General features: G+C 51.9%; 1 protein-coding gene across 2 annotated transcripts; it reads right to left on the bottom strand.

The window, feature by feature from the left end:
* Positions 1-367: 367 nt before the first annotated feature.
* Positions 368-16,090, bottom strand: Tnnt2 (troponin T2, cardiac type). 2 transcript variants are annotated; one of them, XM_085841397.1, is made up of 16 exons: positions 15,965-16,090; positions 11,523-11,570; positions 10,637-10,647; positions 10,526-10,537; positions 8,821-8,850; positions 6,962-7,051; positions 6,661-6,696; positions 5,856-5,889; positions 4,843-4,906; positions 4,517-4,633; positions 3,731-3,808; positions 3,167-3,277; positions 1,807-1,916; positions 1,188-1,278; positions 894-934; positions 368-602 (listed from the first exon to the last, which is right to left on the bottom strand). In XM_085841397.1, exons 1-16 carry the CDS (start codon positions 16,036-16,038, stop codon positions 557-559), a joined length of 993 nt encoding a protein of 330 aa, XP_085697523.1. In that variant the 5' UTR covers positions 16,039-16,090; the 3' UTR covers positions 368-556. The 2 variants fall into 2 exon arrangements, with proteins under 2 accessions (XP_085697523.1, XP_029334061.2); XM_029478201.2 differs by lacking the exons at positions 8,821-8,850; positions 10,526-10,537; positions 10,637-10,647; positions 11,523-11,570; positions 15,965-16,090 and having other exon boundaries at positions 4,843-4,903.
* Positions 16,091-19,408: the final 3,318 nt, after the last annotated feature.

Below are 19,408 nucleotides of genomic sequence, written 5' to 3'. Positions count from 1 at the left end.
CTTAGTGCCCAGGCCAGGAGGAAAAAGAAAACAGCAACCATTCAAAGAGGCTCCATTGTTCACCAGCAAATGACTCACGCGGGAACGCTCCCTCCCTGTGTGACAGCCCTCTTCCCCAGCATGCTATTCCTGGTGACTCTCACAGGCTAAAACATAAACCCTACCCACTGCCCGCTGCCCGCACCTCCCTCCTGTTCTCAGAATGTATGCACGATACTCGGCCATCGGCTTCTCTCCAGCTGGGGGGAGTGGGGAAGAAGACCAGACTGGCATAAGTTCCTCCGAGCTGGACAGATACAAGGGTCTTGATTCCCTGTGACACTGGGGGGGCGGGGGGGGGGGCGGGTGAGAAACACTATTCCATACGTGCAGTGCGCTGGCTTTTTATTCCTGGCATAGTGTGGGCATAGGGGTCAGGCAGAGTACTGGCTTCTAGCTAAGCCAGCTCCCACTTTCCAAATAGGAGTCTGCATTGGGTGCCCAGGAGGACCCAGAGCTGGGATGCATGGGGCAAGGACACAGGCAGGGGGCACAGCTTTGACGAGAACAGTTTCATCTATTTCCAACGCCCGGTGACTTTGGCCTTCCCACGAGTTTTGGAGCTGCAGGAGAAACAGGAACCCATCAGATGGGAGGATGGGGTAGCAGTTCTCAATGGGACAGCGGGCAGGGGAGGGGAGATAAGGGTTGAGATGAGCATTCCTGAGCAGGGGTGGAATATGACAACCACCTTGGACCCCCTAACCCACCCTGCACTGGGTGCTGTGCTCAAGGCTGAAAGAAGGAAGCTGTGACTCAAAGAGAGGAGAAAGCTGGGGTCAGAACCCTGACAACAGGATGGGGAGAGGGGAGGTGGGATGCATTGTGCTAAGAGAAGGGCCAGAGACACTCACACTTTCTGGTTGTCGTTGATCCGGTTTCGCAGAACGTTGATCTGGGGGCGGGAGAGGGGAAGCAGGAAAGATAAATGATAAAGTTGGGGCTCATTCAAGGAGGCCTGGGAGGAGGAAGGGGGTTCAGTGTCGAAGCAAGGGTACAAACAGGGTGGAGGGAAGTACCAGAACACTGTTGGAGACGGACCAGTGCATGGATTGCATGGGGACAGGGAAAAGGGGCCTGAGAGTCAGCGGTAGCAGGGACTAGGTCAAACCAGGAGCACGGCAGGACAGGCCCAGTGAACAGCTCACTTCATATTTCTGCTGCTTGAACTTTTCCTGCAGGTCGAACTTCTCAGCCTCCAGGTTGTGAATACTCTGCCACAGCTCCTTGGCCTTCTCTCTGCAGGAGCCACAATGGAAGCGAGGTGAGGAACAATGAAGACAGGTCTGGAGTGGCCTTGGCTGGCTTTCACCCTGGCCCTAACTCAGCCTTCACGGGCCCCAGCCTGTCCTTGCACAGTTAGGTCTGCAAAGGGTGCCCACCTCCAGCCTGTGCTCTGGACCTGACCATTCTGGAATTCTGGCTCCTAGCTTCTGTGCCCAGGGTTCAGGGACAGACACCAAGGGCTGCCACAACAGAGAGCTGGGAGTTGAGGAGAAGCCCTCAGAGCATCTAGATCTGCTTTTCCACCTCCCGTGTGGATGTGGCCAAGCAGGAGCTCAGGTAAGAAAAGGGCCTGCTCAGTTCTCTTTTCCCTGTCGCCAAAGTTCACAGGGAGGCCTGACCTGCTGAGGCCTGGTGCCAGCACTAGTTACTGAGCCTTGGCAAATGTGTGAGGGAGTGCCTCCCTCTGGCGGTTTACAGTGAGAAGTGCCTTCCATCTCACTCAGGAAGAGTGCCAGGGGCCACCCAACCAACTGTCCCCACCTCAGTTGGTCTTCATTCAGGTGGTCGATAGCCAGTGCCTTCCTCCTCTCTGCCAGAACCTTCTTCTTCTTCTCTCTCTCTGTCTGTCTCTTCCCACTCTTCCGCTCTGTCTGAAGGGGATGGTGAGCAGGGACACTTGGTTAGAGATGATTCCTCCCTGTCCCCTGACCCTCCCAAGACCCTGGGGAGTAGGGCCAGATCTGCAGAAAACTGGGTTCCTCTCCTATTGCTTTAGCAGCATGACACACCATTAGCTTCTGGATCCCTGGCCCCCGAGAAAATGAGGCAGGGGCAAGGAAGGGGCCTAGGTGCCTTACCAGACCCTTCCAGACTCCCTCCTCCCACAACTCCTCCTCGAACAAGGTGTGCTCCCCTCCCAGGGGGCTCTCTAAAGCTACAGTGAGGAGGAAGAGGACTGGAGGTTTGTACCCACCTGAGCTTGCTAAACCAGGAAACCATGAGAGAAAGACCCAGAGAGAAAGACCAAGACCGCCACAGAGATACGGAGAGAAGCAGGGTGAGAGACAGGAAGACAGTAAGGAGAAAGTGATTCACTGCTCAGCAGAGACTACCTGCTATGCCAAGCATAGGTCTGGGGCTTAGGACAGTGTGGTTTGGATTGCGTTTGCCTGGCATGGTCACTGCTAGCACAGAGACACACCAGCAGAAGTAGGGACTTAGGATATCTAAAACAAAATATTCTGATGCCTCCATGCATACAAAAAAAAAATTAGGCTTGGCTGGGCATGGCAGCCCATGCCTTTATCCCAGCACTCAGGAGACAGAGGTTAAATGGATCTCTGTGAGTTTGAGGCAAGTCTCATCTACATAGTGAGTTCCAGGACAGCCAGGGCTATACAGTGAGACCCTGTCTCAAAAAAAAAAAAAAAAAAGTAGAAAGAAATCAATCAGAGCTCAGCCTTGAAAAGGAGATATCTAGTAGGCGTGAGGAACTGACTGGCCACAAGCAAAACACCCAACATCTGTGCAGCACACTCTTTTTATGTTTTTCGTGTTAGCTCATCTGTCTCTTGGAAGCTACAGGGCAAGCAGTGAAAAAAAGGGCCACGTGAAAAAAAGGAGGTTATTGCAGGCCAGAGCATGGACTCCAGGACCCAAGATTCTCCCAGTTGTCCCTTCGGGGAGCCAGAATTTGGAGACATATTAGTGTTCTAACCGTCACACACAGCAGAGCCCTCCTACTGAAGCCATGGTCAGGCTGATAGACAGCTCAGGGGCTAGGCATGAGCAGACCTTAGACTTCAGCCACAGCGGTTGGGAATTTCTTCATGGATCCAAGCAAAGGTGGCCTTGAGGATACACTGGGGTGTCCTGGTGCCTGATGCTGCTTTGCACCTACCTTCTGGATGTACCCTCCAAAGTGCATCATGTTGGACAGAGCCTTCTTCTTCCGGGCCTCATCCTCAGCCTTCCTCCTGTTCTCCTCCTCCTCACGCCGGGCCCTCTCTTCCTGTTGTCATGGAGATGGAATGAATAGATCAATGGCAAGGGTGGGGGATGGAGAGGGTATTCCTTACAAATGAGATCAGCTCTCTTCCCACCGGACAAGGAGCTCTTTGAGGTACCTTCTGGCACAAGATGGGCATGCTGAAGTCTATTGAATGGATAGATGAATTGTTGTATGAATGAGTTAATGAAGCCTTGATTCATGTCTATAAAATCCCACCATGCCCTCAGGCTGAGAGGCCCTCAGTCTCCATGTAGCCTACACTAGGGAAGGGATGGGGGCTAGAGGGTCTTAAAATCATGGACACGAGACCCTGGCCTGTCTGTCCTGTTCATTGGTATGATGTCAACACTGGGTCAATGACCTAGATTTATGTGATGTGATAAATGCTGCCACTTGAACCAATGTCTGTGAAGAGAGATGGGAGGGCTCAGTGGCCGGGCTAGGGTCACTCACAGCCAGGCGGTTCTGCCTTTCCTTCTCCCGCTCATTGCGAATACGCTGCTGCTCGGCCCGCTCTGCCCGACGCTTTTCCTAGGGAGAAAGGTAGACACTCCTATGTGTGCCCATGAGCAATGGTAGGAATCCAGTACAGGAATCCAGAGGTAGTCCCTCCTCCAAATGCTGTGCTCAGCCTGCCCCATGGGTGCAGATGGAAGTGGCCCATCGCAGATGGGACCTCCAGAAGAGTATCCTGTCTAGGTAAGGACAGCCACCTGAAAGCCCACTAGAGGCTGTCTCAACTTTGTGGGAAATGGCAAGTGATTTCTCTTGTCTCCCTCAAAGGCTATATTCATATTCTGGCCCCAGCCCCAGCCCCAGCCCTGGCAGCTCCTCTGCACTCAGAGATTTATGACTGGCATGCACAGTTGAGAAAAATAGGTGGCTAGGTGCAGAAAAACAAGGAATCAAATAATCTCTTCTCAGAATGGAATTCTGAGTATCATCTAGGATTCCACAAGCTGATCCCATGCTCCCTACGTTAGTGAGGCAGCTCTGACTGATGGGGTCAGGAACAGGGAGAGCACAGACATTTGACTCATCTGTGGTCCATAGCCAGTAGTGCCTGGTTAGGCTCCGCGAGAGCCAGAACTTATCAGGTTCAGTTCCTGTTGGCAAGGAGCACCCACAGTGACAGGCAGGTGGCAGGGGCCCAAGCAGAGCAGTGTCCAACAGGTTGGCAGCTTGAGGCGGGCTGCAGGGGAAGGAGGACAGGGCAAACTGTGACAGAGTGGCACATACGATCCTGTCTTTGAGAGAAATCAGCTCCTCTTCCTCCTTCTTCCTGTTCTCGAAGTGAGCCTCGATCAAAGTCTGTAGCTCATTCAGGTCCTTCTCCACGCGCTTCCTGTGGATGTCCTGAGGGGAGAGCCTGCCTGAGAGCCCACCACGCCCATGAAATGGGTGGGCTCAATGCAAAAGGTACTGGCTTGGCTTAGCGCCTGAACCTGAACCATCCTGCCAACAACGGCCTGCTTGCAGCCCACAAGATCAGGAACTCTGTCACTTGTATGAAAGCTCTGGTCACCACCCCAGCCTGGCTCGCTCCACCCAGAGCCACCACTCACATCAAAGTCCACTCTCTCTCCATCGGGGATCTTGGGTGGCACCAAGTTGGGCATGAAGAGCCTGCTGCAGAGAGGAATGGAGAGTCAGGGGTCACCAGAGCAACTGGGGACATGAGGGACTATGCGTTCCTGGAGCCTCTGGGGACTTTATCCAGCAGGAATGTTCACCTCTGTCATAATGTCCACACCAATGTCTACCTCACTTGCTCAGACATTCACCGAGGTAATTTCATATCTGTCCTCTCACTAGATCCCTGAAGGGGGCAGTGCTGACCTCCATTAGAAAAACCAAGGCTTAAAACTACACAGATAGAAAACATAAGGGCGGAGCTAAGATGGCGTCCCTAGGTGGATCTCTGATCCTTGATTTCCTCATATGCTCGTGGGCCTTTAGCTAAAAGAAGATGCTCCAGGATACACAAAGCAGCCAGCACAGGGGACTAACAGAGCTATGATCGGCATGGGCCACTGAAGGCCAGTAGGGTCCTAAAGCGCCATCTGCTGGCAGGATAAACACTGCCAAGAAGGAAATGCTCCCTGTCCCGATGGCCCCACTCACAGCCACCAGATGTGGTTCCAGGTATGAGATAAAGCTGCCCTGCTCTGTCCTTTTGCAGTTCCCTGAAGCTGTCGTGCCTAGGACATAACATAATTTCACTGCTTGGCTCCCTGAAGTTTACATCGCTTCTCTCCTCGGTCCCACCCCAACAAAGAGGAAAGTCATCCTGTGGAATAGATAATGTGTCTGTCCAAGGCCATGACTAGCCCTTCCCCACTCTGTAGATGAATGTACCTCTCTGTCCATATTAGTATAAATAATTGGTAGTGATGTCAAGGCGACGTTCAGCTCCCATTCCTCCCTTGGTGTAATTCAACCTGTTCAACTTCCGGTGGAAGTCTGAGCCAACCACAGCGCCTGCGCATGCGCACATGCACTCCTGTCGCTTCCTGGTCACCCTCCCTCACCGGCCTCTGCCTTCAGGGCCTTACCATAATAGGTGCATTCCACTCACCTGGGTTTGGGTTTGGTGTCCTCTACTGGACCTTCTGGAGGAGAGAGACGGAGGTATGGGGTCAGAAAGCCTGAGTACTGCCAGCTCCACCCTGAGCTGGGCACCTATGGGCCTCTGTCTCCCCATCTGCTCAGGGAGTCTCTCCCAGGTCTAGTAAATCTGGACTTCCATAATCACCAACAAGCATGAAGGTGACCTGGATGTGAGGTCGCAGAGAATGACTGGCTGTGTTTATAGGCCCAGGACACTCGCCTGTTCTGGGTTAGGAAGATTGCTTCTCAGATTTTGTAGTAATGCACAGTCCTATGGGAAGGTCACCTAGAACCCCTCTCAGGCCTGCCCAATGTTTTGTACCTTGGACTTTCTGGTGGCCACAGAGCCAAGGGAGTTAGTGGGCATAATTCCAAGGCCTGGTTGGCTGTCCCTCTGCCTTAGGTGTGACTGGAAACAACTGACAGAGGCTGCAGACTAACAGGGACCATGATGCCACAGTATGGACCATGCATGTCTTGGAAGTCGTTCCTCCAAACATCAATCCTCACTGGCATTGCCTGGGTACCAGGAGTGTCAGGTGTGACTGTTACTTCTGAGAGCAGGGGCTAGACACCGGGTCTCTCTCCTATTGGACACTAAGGCTACTTCTCTGAGATGAAGACAAAGGTTTTGAGTCCCCCCAAGCCCTGCAAGTACCACCAAATTCTACCTTCCAACCCTTTCCTGTACAACCTCTGGTTGCACAGGAATCCCTGGGCACAGTTTCACCCAAGGCTACTATGAGGAGTTCTCGTGTGCCAGCATCACTTACCTTCAGCATCTTTGGCTTCTTCATCAGGACCAACCTCTAAACAAAACATGATCAATCAACAGAGGTCCTGTTCCAACTCAGATTCCCCCAAGAGCATTCCCCATGGTCAGGCAGGCTATCCTGCTGGCTCGTAGGGTCAACCACAAAAGAAGCTCTGGATTGACCATCATCACCCAGAAAGCAGACTGCTGCATCCCCCGAGCCCAGACAGGGATCTCAGGCACACAAGCTAGCAAGCACCTGTTGGACGACTTCTTAAGACACTACCCCTAGCCCCTCATCCCCTCACCCTGGGCTGTACCTTCTGCGTTGGCCTCCTCTGTCTCAGCCTCACCCTCAGGCTCAGGTTCAGCCCCACCAGCCTCCTCCTCCTCCACTGCCTCCTCTTGCTCTGGAGAAGTAAAAAAGACACCATGAACAACCGAGCCTCTCTCTCAACGTGCAGATAGCACCCCCAGAACAGAGATCACATCGGGCAGGGTGGAACAGAGCCAGTAACATCCAGGTTCACATGATATGGGAGCCACAGACCCAAATGACAGAAGGAATGCTGTTTGGCTCCTGGTTCAAACTGGAGCACAAAGCCACGCCCAGCCCAGGACTAGTTCTGCAAGCAAAGATTCCTATAACCTCTCACCCACTCATCTACACTCTCGTCCATGCCTCAACACCCCCCCCCAAGTAAGTCAGTGCCCCAGAGTTCCCTGTCTGCTCCTTTGCAGGAAAAGCGAAACCCAACAGAAGGGTCCCATCTGACTGGTAAGTACCCGTCAATTTGCCTCCCTGAGAGTTTGGAAATCTGAGCTGGGTCTTCCCTAGTGTAGAAACACTTTATATACATAGATAATATATAATGGTGTGGCGGTGGGAAACACCAGTGACGGAGGACATCAAGATTCACAGCTGGGGACTAGTTGGGGTGAAGTTCTGTCTAGCCTCTTTCTGTCCAGTTTAGCACTAGCTTCCCCCATGTCCTTCCTGGTGACAGAAATCCATCGTCTTCCCCAACTGTTCACCCCAGAGGTGCTGGCATCACAGGACAGGTCCTGACTAAACTGAGGTGCTAGGGAAAGTCCATTGTGAATCCGGTGTCTCTTCAAGTCCTTCTTCCAAACCCAGCAGAGGTTGTGCGGGCGGATGAAATGTCCAATAGTTAGAGAGATGTGCTACCCAGAAGGTTGCCAGCAGTTTCTATTTTCATCATTTGCTTGACAGGATGTGGATGGACCCCGCCTCTCCCAACATTCTGAAGGGACAGACAGATTAGGGAGACAGGATGCCATCCAGACCATGACTCAGCTTGGCGGAAGTGCTTGTAACATTCAGTGATTGATAGACTGACAAGTGGTGGCCCCTTGGCAGAGGGAGAAGAAAACACCTCAGGACAGAAAGAACCATCAGAGGAGAGAGGGCCTCCACCCCCAACTGCCTCATCGTCTCTGCCCTCCTTTCTTAGGACTGGGTCCCCACTGAAGTCCTGGGGTACCTCTTCTTTCATCCCTCCAGGAGGTTTGTCAGGTAGCATAAGAGTAGAGGAAGGTGGCCAGCTATGGGGTCCACCCTTAGGCCACCACTTCTCCCATTAACCTTAAGTTTCATCTTTCTGTGCCACGTGCCATGTGCCCAGTGGTCATTTAGAAGCCCAAGGAACAGGTCACACTTAGGGCCTCCCTGGACATCACTGTAGGAAAACCAGTCCTAAAATTAAGCCCCATTCTGTCTCTCCTCGCCTCCTGTTAGCCCCAGAAGCAAGCCCAGCCTCACCCCACCTCTCAGCAGAACACATCTGAAAGCTGACATCATGTCCTTTCTGCTCTGGCTATTTCTAGACTTTTCTGATACTCTTCAATGACTCTGTCCCCAGAGCCCTACCTTGCCTTAGGCAAAACAGGGAAGGTCCCCACATGAACACTGACATGAGCAGTGGAGCAGCTGGGGTTTGTTCCTGCCACAGGAATCCTTCTGTGACCATATGTGGAGCAGGTGGGAAGACAGGATAGCCCAGATCCTTCCCACTTCCCTCCCAGAAGGAAAAGAGGGAATGGGTGAGGGGTCCTAGGGTCCTGGCCCTCTGAAGTTGTTGGTCTCCCTAGCCTAAGCCCAGAGCCCAGGAGGAGCAGGAAAGCAGGGACAAGCACGGGACAGGGAAAGCTGTACTACCGTCCTCCTCTTCTTCGCTCCAGTCTTCCTCTTCCGGGTGCAGGAGGTGGCGGTGGCGACAGCAAAGGGAGCAAGCAGAACAGGTTAGTGTGCGGTGCAAAGCCTGGCAGCAGCGCAGACCACAACCAGCTCAGAGTTAGGCCTGAACTCTGATTCACAAGTCAACATTCAAGCAATAGGGCAGCCTCACTCCTCGTGACATTGCCTGAGCCTCAAGGACCATCGCCTGCCAACCACTACTGAGGATGGAGCATCTTAGCATGCCTGGCAACTGAAAGCATTGAGAGAGAAGCGCCCCAGCTACAGGCCCTGGCTTCTCTCTCACTGAAATGGCAGACCCCAGTATCAGGGAGAATAGGAAAAGATTTGACTCCCCCTCCAAGTTCCCCCACATTCCTGCTCTGAGTTTTTGGACTGTCCCACAGAACATCTACCGATTCCCAGAATCAGGGGTAGGAAAGTCCCACTGGGGGCCATACTAAGGGAGCTGGCATGGGCTGTTGGAAGGCCTGGGCTCATAATCTGAGGAGCCTGACCACTTCCCCGTTGTTCGTGATGCAAATCTCTGGTTAAGGAATTGCTTAACAGCGATGGGAAGACCCTTTCCCCTAGAAACAAGACTCGTAGGATTATCTGTCCTATCAGTTTCGGCCACTCATCTGGACCTTTCCCTTCTGAGCCAGAGGGGCTGCCTCAGGCCATTCAGGGCAAGCAAGGTAACTTGCAAAAGCTGTAAGGGCTTCAATGAGATGTTCTTTAGCTCCCAGAAAGATCCAACTGTGTGTAGTAGCCAGGCTGGAGGTTACAAATCTGACTCAAGTCTGTTTGTCAAACCCTACCACCCAGACCCTCCTGCCATTTGCAGGGAAAACCTCCAAGGTAAAAGAACCCCAGCAGGCAGGGTCCCTGCTACAGAGGAGGATACAGGCAGCTGAGCTCTTGATCCAAAATACATTTCTGAAGCTGGACATGGTGGCTCATGGCTCATGCCTAATAGCCCAGCACTGAAACTGAGGCAGGAGGATTGAAAAGCCATGGTTTGGAGATTTAGCTCAGTGGTATGAATGCTAGATGGACCAGGGTGAGCGATCTTTCTAATGGCTCCTGAAAACCAGACATGGCATTTGTGGGCATTTTCTGCTCCTGCCTCTTGTGTGGCCACATAACTCAGGACAGGCTTAAAGAAGCAAGAGGCTCCCCATTTTAACCAGAAGGCGTGAAAAATGGGGAGGTACAGTGCCTGGATCTTCAAAGACCCATTTCCTTCTGTCCATATATGATATGCTTTTGCCAAACCACTGAAAGCCAGGCTCCAGCTTGCCAGTGGTGAAGAAGCCAGGAGTCACAGGGACATTGTGGATTGTGGCCTGGAAGAACAGGTGGAAGGGGAGAGAGAGAGAGAGAGAGAGAGAAGAGCCCACGCCAAGGAGGGTGGCATGTCATCATATCCTAGAGCAGGGGACAGCAAGATGGAACTTAGCCAGGTTGCAATAAAGCTTCATGTCCTGATTAACGTAGCACTTTCAGATTCAGAATCACATTTGAGAAAACAGTAAATGGGATGTTCTTGGACCAGTTCATGCATTGTGGTTATATGTTTGTTTAATGGTGCTTATCTTTTCTAATTTTTAAGACAAACTGTTTTCCCAGAAACACTGGCCTCCTGATACTCCTCTCTGGCTCCCCACCTGCCCAAGGAACATACCTTCCACAGCTTCTGCTCATAAGAGAAGGCCAGGGCAAAAGAGAAGAGAGAGTGAGTCAGATTCCAGCCAGACTGTCCTGCATCTGTGTGGATATCCCCTTGAGCTCTTACCTTCCTGTTCCCTAGATATGAAAGAAGATGCTGTCAGTACCAAAGCACTACACACACACACACACACACACACACACACACACACCTCCACACAATGACCTTTCCCTGAAGCCAGCCAGCCCCCTTTTCTTGTTCAAAAGGCATCTGTTTTCTGCCCCTGCCCTGCAAAGGCAGCCTGGCTCACCCTTCTCAGCCAGCACTATCTGCCACTGTCCCCAGCAAACTTCTATGTCAACAACCTTGGGGTCCAGCATTCCTGCCAGTTCTCCCTCTCACCTCACCTCTAAGCTCTCCCAGGCAGTTCTCCTTTCTAGGAAGCTCTTCTTTGCCAAGTCTCTCTCCAAATGCTGTCAAGTGAGGCCTACCTTCTCCACACTTCTGCCTCCCCAAGTTCCTGTGCCACATCTGCATGTTCCATGCCTTTGCTAAGTCCTTCGTGGTTCCTATCTCAGCAGCTCCAAGGGAAAGAAGGCTCTGTGGGAATCTGTGTGACCTCCCTGAGGACACCTCTCTATGGAATACTTGTTGTGTCACCTTTGGCTTCTCCAGAACAGGCCCATAGACAGGCACTGTGGGGTGACCTGAGACCTCCAGGGAGCTGTTGAACTGTTGGCAGTTTCAACAGCCCCAGAGTCTCAGTTTGCCTCCTGGCGGCCAGCGCAGCAGTAAAGTAAGACCCTGTTGGCCCTGGAACTGAGTCGTGTATTCCCAAAGTCCCCAGCCTGAGGTCTGCTAATCAGAGCTACAGAGATAGGAAGGAAGGGAAGAAATCCCATCCCCCATCCTGCAAACAGGCACGGCCACTCCTTCCAGCATGAGAGCTGCGGATGGCTCACGGGTGGGTGTGAGGGGACAACACAGGAGACAGGATGCTCTCAATACTTACTCCTCGTACTCCTCCACCACTTCCTCGGTGTCAGACATCCTCTCGGCTCTCCCTCCAGAAAGAGAAAAACGTCACTGCAGGTGAGAAGATATAGCTGCCTCCCACAGGAGCCCTCTCCACCTAGCTAGACTCCACTGTGTGACTAGTGGGAAGCTAGTTTCTTCCTCTGCAAGGAAGCAATCGTGACACCTGAACCACACAGCAAGGCAGCCAACTGGTGTTCCCCAGTTCCCTGCCCCCGAGCAGGCATGCCACCCTGGATTTCATATGTTTCTGTTTGTAATCCTCAAAGAAATGTTAGTCATTGTTTCTGCACTTCCCAGGGGAGCAGAGTGTCCTAGTGAACAGCACCCCATTTCTGCCCTCACTGGACATTTTCATCCTGGCACAGAGCTCCCCTGGGAAACTGGTGGCAGGAACTGGAGCCCTGCACAGCATTGGAAATCAACCATTAAAAGAGATAAATGACTGTTAGATTTTCTCAAGCTACTGCCCTCATGAGAAAAGCCAACTGTACCGGTCATACGCAGGATGCCTCCAGCTGTGCGACTGGTTCCTTTGATAGCTTTCTTGAAATGGGGAGATTATAAAGATGGAGAGCAAGTCATTGGGACTCTCACAAGAGAAGTGGAAATGGTAATAAAAATATACACAAGGGGTCCTTATTGGCCTTTTAAAAACGTATTTGTGCAGCGACAGTGTACTTATGTGTAATAAATAAATAAATCTTTTTAAAATGTGTGTGTGTGTGTGTGTGTGTGTGTGTGTGTGTTCACACACATGAATGTTATAGAACATGTGTGGAGGTCGGAGGACAGCTGATTTTCGCCTTCCAGCTTGTAGGTCCCAGAGATCGAACTCGGGTTGTCAGGTTTGGTGGCAAGTGTTCTTACCACTGAGCCATCTCACAGGTTCCCTTGTGGGTCTTGGCTATAGGGATGATCACATGAATATATTTGGGTTAAAACTGTATAGAATTCAACCCAAACACCACACAAGTGATGCAGGGGGTGGGGTGGTCTGGGAGTGCATATAAACTGAATCAGTCACTATACACTGTGTGTATTACATTATATAATTTTGATGTTGCACTATGTAATGTTGTATTATTATTGTCTAGGGAATGCAAGACAACAGGGCACAAGAAACATTTTCTGTAATCTTTTTTTTTTTAGATTATTTTTTTAAATTTGTATTATGTGTGTCTGTGTGAGTATGTGTGCACATGAGTTCAGGTGCATTCAGAAGAGGACTTCAGAGCCCCTAAAGCTGGAGTTACAGGTGACTGTGAGCCACCTGACCTGGATGCTGGGACCCTACTTTGGATCCTTAAGTATGTGTTCTTAGTTGCTGAGCCACCTCTCCGGCCCTTTTGTATTAGAACTGCATAATAGTCCACAGAATCTCAATAAAGATTCCAACTTTAGGGTTTCCCTGGGAAACCGGTGGAGATGTTCCTTTAACTGTGGCAGGAACAGCAGTGGCTTCAGGCTCCCTTCTGTTAGCTGCTGAGGTGCTGGTGTGTTTGCCGCACAGAGGAACCTCCTCGGTTCGGTTCTCTCTAATGATGGAGTGCAGACATGCCCGCTAAGGGACCCTGTGAGGATCCAGCAGATATGAATGAGCGGATGCTTAGACATGGCCAAGTGTAGTTGTATGAACTCTGTAGTCACAAGAAGCCATGGGGAGAGGTGGAAAGAGTAAGGTCTCGGTATGAGATTCATCTGTCTTTGAATGCTGCCTCCCTAGTGTCCTTGACTATGACATTGGAAAGGTCATGTTTTCCCAGAACATAATTCCCTTTGGGAAATATCTCCTCCCCTGTGGTGTATGCAACAGAATGTCAAGATTAGAGATAGTGCTGTAGCCAGACCTGGTGTACAAACTCACCCCGTTTTATTATAACCCAAGTCCTGAAGGCATCTCAGTGCCTAGCCCAAAGACACTAGCACATTGACTGAAATGTTGACAACGCCCCTTGTTCTTTGCAATATAATCTTCCTGACAAAAAAAGGGGGCAGGGGGTGGGGTATAAGCCCACAGTGTGACAAACTCAAGATCGGTAGAAGCAACGTGATTGACAGGACCACCCTTGTGTCTTTCTCTTGTGTCCTGCTTCCTGCCCACACTGAAGCCATCCCCTGTAGTCTGACCCACATTTCCAGTACAGAAGGCTGGGATATGGATGGTCCTGCCCTTGCCTTCTCCAGCTTCCCACATATATCCCAATGCAGAGAAGAGGGTTGAGACCCCAGGTACACATCTACAGACATCCATGAGATGCAACGCACTGCTAGTTACACTGATGGGCAGCAGGAGGCCGCCCTTGACTCGGACAGGTGTCCAGGAAGCCGGGAGTTCCCAGATGCTCTAAGTAGAGACTGCCTCAGACTCAGAACTCACTGCGGCTTGGGGCTGGTCCAGGCCTGCTCAGCTGGAAACAAGCAAAGCAAGTCCTCACATTGCTCCCTCCGCTGGAGTAGGACAGAGACTGTGGGGAGGGGCCCTGCTCAAGTGGAACTCCGGACAGCAGCCCCACGCAACATGTCACCCTGACCTGCCCCCATCCTCCATATTTAGATAGTGAAAAGGGGGGTGCCAAATGTGTGAGGTGTCTTAACAGTGGGTGGAGCTGTGTTCTAGTGAGAAGATTTGGATACCAAATGACCTCCACGTAGACCTCGGGATGAGCACGGCCACTCCTGAGTCCAGGAGTCTGGTAGTGTAGACTCACCTTGTCCAGATCCCAGGGGGAGCTCTCAGAACCTGTGAGGAGGAGCCCATTGCCTGGGATGGGGATGAGGGGAATGTTCTGGAAGGGGGAGGTGTGTGGCTGCCCCCGGGCTTCTCTCCTGCCCTCCCACAAGCTTAGAATCACTGGGGCAGATGAGAAGAAGTGGGAACACCAGGAAATGCATCCCAAAAGAGCACTGAGAGCACTAAGAAGTGCTCCCACAGAGGACTACACCTAAGCCAGGTGAATTAAGGGGATGCTGAACCTGAGGGCTACCAAATAGGAGGAGATGGGGGAGCTGGAGGGGTAACTAGGAGCATGTCCCCAGGGCCTTGCACTTTCACCACCTTCTTACCACCCGACCACCCTCACAACAAGCCACAGGGGTCACCTTTCGTGGGCAATAAAGAAAAACAGCAGAAGCCAGAAGACGACTCTTTGGGGGATCAAAAGGTCTGAGTTTTAAGCCCAGCTTTTACTGTGTGGTCTTAAGCTGGTCACTTAAGCTCTCTGAAGCTTTAATCATTTTACCTATAAAAGAGCTTAGCTTCAGATTCTGGCCTTGCCATGTCTGAGGACCACAGGCTCTGTCCCTCAGCCCGTGTCCACAGCATTAAGCTGGGATCTTCCTAAAACTCCAGCTGTTAGCCCATGAGCTGAGGTAGAAGGGAAAAGGGAGGGGCAAAGGCAACTTGATCCCCTCAGATTCTTCTGCTCAGAGAAAAGGACTTGTCCTGTGAGAAGAGGGGCAGAGGAGCAATCCTAGAGGTCAGGTGGCTTCCCAGCCAGACTCCCTGTGGAATGTGCTGGAAATGTCTTACACTCGAAGCAATTACGTCCTGAACAATCCCTCACTATCCCAGAAGTCAGAAAAGCAACCTACAATGTGAAGGCTCTGAACAAGAGCCATCCCTAAGGGCAGGTTGGAGTGAAGCAAGGGCCACACTGGCAGGGACATAGTGGGTCCCAGGGAAACCTTTCCAATGTTGACAAGCTTAGCCCGCCTCTCCTGGGAACGGATATGGACTCCTCTGCACCCCCCACCTCTGGCCCCCCAGTACTAGCCACCCTAGACCTCCTCCAGGAGTGGAATCCCACCCGCTCCCAGAAGCCCAGTGGAGATGGGACATCTCCTTGGAAGAGCGTCACCAGGTCCACCTGCCTCTGGACATTTCTCCTTTCTCAGTGCTTCTAGGATAGCATCTTTGTTCCTGGACATGAGAGCTAGACTCCTACAGCTAATATAGCTACGGTCTTACCCTGCTCTCTGGGCCTCTAGAAAAAAAAGGATTGGGTAGTCCTTAACCTAAATCTGAGAAATCCAACTGGTTACAGTTCTGTTGTATTTAATGGCCCAGCAATGCTCTAGGCTACTCTACTCATAAATAAAATAAGGTCTTGGGAGGGAAAGCAATCTAGTCAAGACTTTGAAACCACAGAGTATCTTCAGGGTCAGATCGGGACCTCCATCTCACTTCCCGTCGAGAATGCAAGCACTCCCCCTCCCCAGCACTCAGGTTAGAGTCCGTCCTGGAAACAGCCACTCAGAACGTGGAGCTAGGTGTCATCCTCTCTAGAAAGGGCCATGGATTTCCTGGTAACCACTCAGGGTGGACACAAGCAAAAGACTAAGGAGAGATATCAGGACCAAATCCCTCATGTTCTCCCACTGACCTCTGTCCCTTCCTAAAGCTTCCCCTTGTCTTACCTCTGAACAGGGACTGCACACAGGTCTTGAGGTATCTGTTCAGCCTCAGCAGGGACTGGCTGAGGGCAGGGCATGGGGAGAGCTTTAAGCAGGCATGTGGGCTGGGGCCTTGTGAGCCAAGCCCCGAGGAGGGAGGAATGTGCAGCAGGAGATGGGGGGGGGGACGACACAATGGGGGGTGTTGGCTGCTATTTTGGCAGGTGCCCGGCACAGGGCTAAAAGAACAAGTACCCCACACCATATAAGCTCATGTGGTCCTCCAGCTGCTCAGATAAAGCTATTTAAAACCAGAGCAGATATGCAGGGAACAGGCTTGTAACATAAACCAGCTGTCCCTCTTGAGAATCCCGATAAAGCAGATGCCAGGAGCCCAGGCCCAGAAGGGCAAGCTGGGAGCAGAGTTGAGGGCAGAAGTCAACCTCAGAGACACTTCATGAGCCTCTGAGCCAGGCCCTAGAGAACAAAGGACAAGAACTCTGTTGGAAATGAGGCTGGGGGTAAAGATGTCCTCTGGGCTGCTGGCTGCTTCTCATGAGCTAAATGGCCTCTGCAGGCCTTGGTGAGGGTATCTAGTCTTCTCCATGAGCCCCAAGGCCACACACTATGTCATCCTCACAGAAGTAGCCTCCAGTGGCTGGAGGAAGTTACCCAAGAATGACCACTTGCCTTAGTCTGGCGGTAAGAGTGTGGTAGACAGGATTACTGGAATTCTCCCCAGGCTTAGAAACTGTGGTCATGGCGAGCTGCTGTGTCTGGCTTGCCCACTCGATCAAAAGATCCATAAGATCAGGGCCAAGTTTGTACTGCAGCTTGAACATTTATGTCCACCAGCCCACACAGAGTGACTGGCATAAGGTGGGGCTCAGGGAGTGATGAAAACTAAAAGGAAACTAAGTTAGGGGGCAGCTGGCTCTCTCCATTCCAGTCTTCTCAGCAGGTCCCAGCAGAATCTGAAGGACCTGTACTACCACCAACCAGGCCCAACTTTCCAGGCGCCCCAAGCCCTGAGATCCCTTGACCCTTCCAGACACTGTTAGATTCTGTCTCTCGTTCACACCGAGTAAACCAGACTCGTCCAGACCCTGCCATCTCTTCTTTCCTGGTCTCCTTTAGTTCCATCACTTCAGAGGGACAGGGCACACTCTATTCCTAAGTCCTTGTAAGGATCCTCTGCCCACAAGATGTCCACACTACCAGCCACTCACCCACCATTCCGCTGACCCGGTTCCCTTCCCATGGTCCCTAGCAGCCTCTGAGCCCAGTGACTTTGATCCCTAGCCCCAGGCTTATCCTGAGACATCTGTGTCTCCATGCTGCCAGGAGGTCGGCAGCAGGACAGGCAGAGCCACAGGCAGAGGGTGGGGATGGGGGGGGATGGGGGTAATAACATCCCATGAAAGGGAGGGCTCAGGAAATCTGGGGGGGGGGGGCTTGGGAAAGGGAGGGAGAAGATTCAGAGGGATGATGGGTGCAGAAGCCAGACTGACCTCATAAAGAGCCAGACAGAATGCTTCCCCTTCCCACCCTAGCCCACCAAAGCCCCACCCAGCTTTTGCATTGTATCTCAGTCTAGAATCTCCGGGAATGTACAAGTTATTTTCCCTAAATCCTCCCGGAACTTAAACTACTTTCCAAGAGAGCTGATAACCTTTCAAACAGGCCATAGCCAGATTCATGGATGCCTGAAAGAGGAATCTGGATATCTATCCACACAGAGCACCCTCCTCCTAGAAAACCAATGGGTTCTGAGCATCTTAGGTGTGGGACTTCATCCAGACAGCCACTTCTTGGCAGCCACACTGGTGCATAGCAAGATGACTCCAGAAGCAATTAGAGGTCTGGTCGTTACAAAGAACCAGGCCTAGGCAGATAGGCAGACAATCAGAAGTGTGGTGATCTGAAGAAGCACACGGGCTGGTGCACACTGGATACCCACACGATGACAGGCAGGATGTCCCCAGGCCACGGCAGCAGCAGAGTAGGGAGGTAGAGCAGAGTGCCTCCAGGGGGCACTCAAATGTCACCTCCTACACACACACACACACACACACACACACACACACACACACACATACACATACTTGTTCATCAGCTGTCTCCAGAGCGAAGCAGGAGGCAGAAGCAGCTGTGGAATGCAGCTGCCCCAGCACTCCCACCACCAACTGTCTGCCCATAGTGGGCACCCCATAGAGGGGATGCAAACAGAGCTCACACCACTTCAAGCCTGCACCTGATGAGCAGCCCCTCTGCTCTCTTGGGGAACATCATGAGCCTCTCCTAAAAGTCTGTAGGACAGCTTCACTTGCCAAGGAGCCTCCCAAAATTGGCATCATGAACCCCCAAAGCCCTTTGAGGTCACCTGCCTGAACTTTTGGAAATCAGAGAAGGGAAGGACCTGGGGTCCCAATCAAGGTTCTCAGCCCAACCAGAGTAGTTACGCCCTCCACTGCCTGGGTGGCACATAGCTACCTTCCCTGCCCCGCCCAGGTTTACATCAACACTCAATTGCAGATAAAGTCCTTCTCAGGACACACAGGATGTTCCAGGCAGGTCTTCAGGGCCCATTCCCTCCACCTCGGCCCAGCAAAAAGATGAGATCAGCTGCAGGAGGCTCTCAGAGGTAAGCCAGGCCTGGATGCTGAAGTGTGAGCACCCGCAGAGTCTGAGGACCTCTGTCCCCTGGACTATAGGGCCTAAGACAAAGGGCCTTCACCCAGGACAAAAAGACAGGAGGGACTGGCTGCTTCTGCTCCATAAACTAGGGGAGCAGGCACCCAGGGTTACACTTACTAGCCACGACTGAGAGACTGGGATGCCCCAGGCAAGTGGGTCTGAGCAGCCTTCACCCATTCTCTCTCAAGGCTGTTCTAGGCGAATCAGAGCAATCGATTGGGAATAAGAGCTGGAATGGCTTAAGACTGTAACCTCCTTCAGACTCTGGCCATAACAGAGTTGCAGGGTTTGTTGTGCATTTTTGAGTGGCTCAGCGTTCTACAAGCACACATGGGACCATGGTACTGAGGACTGGGAGGAGGAAGACTGGGGAGAATAGTATGGAAGGGAGGTTATGTGAAATTCTGCGCTCTTAAATGATTTTTATTTCATGTGTGCCTTGCTTGCATGTATAACTACACACCATGTGTATATGCAGTGCCTACAAATTCCCTAAAAGTGGGGTTTCAGACATTTATAAGCCAATGTATAGGTGCTGGGAATTGAGCCTACGTCCCCTGAAGAGCAGCCAGCGTTCTTATCTGCTGAGCCATCTCTCCCAACACCAGGTATGCACAATTAAGTCACAAAGCTAGGATCTTAAAATGAGAAGAGATGGGAATGAGGGAAGGGTTTCTTCTTCCAGCGAAGCCAACGCTCCCTCACTCCCTGCAGCTGACTCGGAAGGAACGCAAAACCTGTGAGAACAAAGCCATCGACATTACCAGACAC

This window comes from Mus caroli, unplaced genomic scaffold (genome assembly GCF_978045245.1).
Source record: "Mus caroli unplaced genomic scaffold, Mus_caroli_1 scaffold_1, whole genome shotgun sequence".
Taxonomy (NCBI): Eukaryota; Metazoa; Chordata; class Mammalia; order Rodentia; family Muridae; genus Mus; species Mus caroli.
The sequence above is the reverse complement of the archived record's forward strand: the minus strand, read 5'-3'. Positions and strand labels throughout refer to the sequence as shown.

What these genes read in the sequence shown, in the direction of transcription:
- Tnnt2 (XM_085841397.1), bottom strand. Translation starts at nt 16,038, where the DNA reads ATGCCCTGCCCTCAGCCAGTCCCTGCTGAGGCTGAACAGATACCTCAA. An exon ending in TGTGCAGTCCCTGTTCAGAG is followed by an intron (nt 11,571 to 15,964) that starts GTAAGACAAGGG and finishes TTCTGGAGGGAG; the next exon opens with AGCCGAGAGGATGTCTGACA. An exon ending in TTTCTCTCAAAGACAGGATC is followed by an intron (nt 3,809 to 4,516) that starts GTATGTGCCACT and finishes CTTTCTCCCTAG; the next exon opens with GAAAAGCGTCGGGCAGAGCG.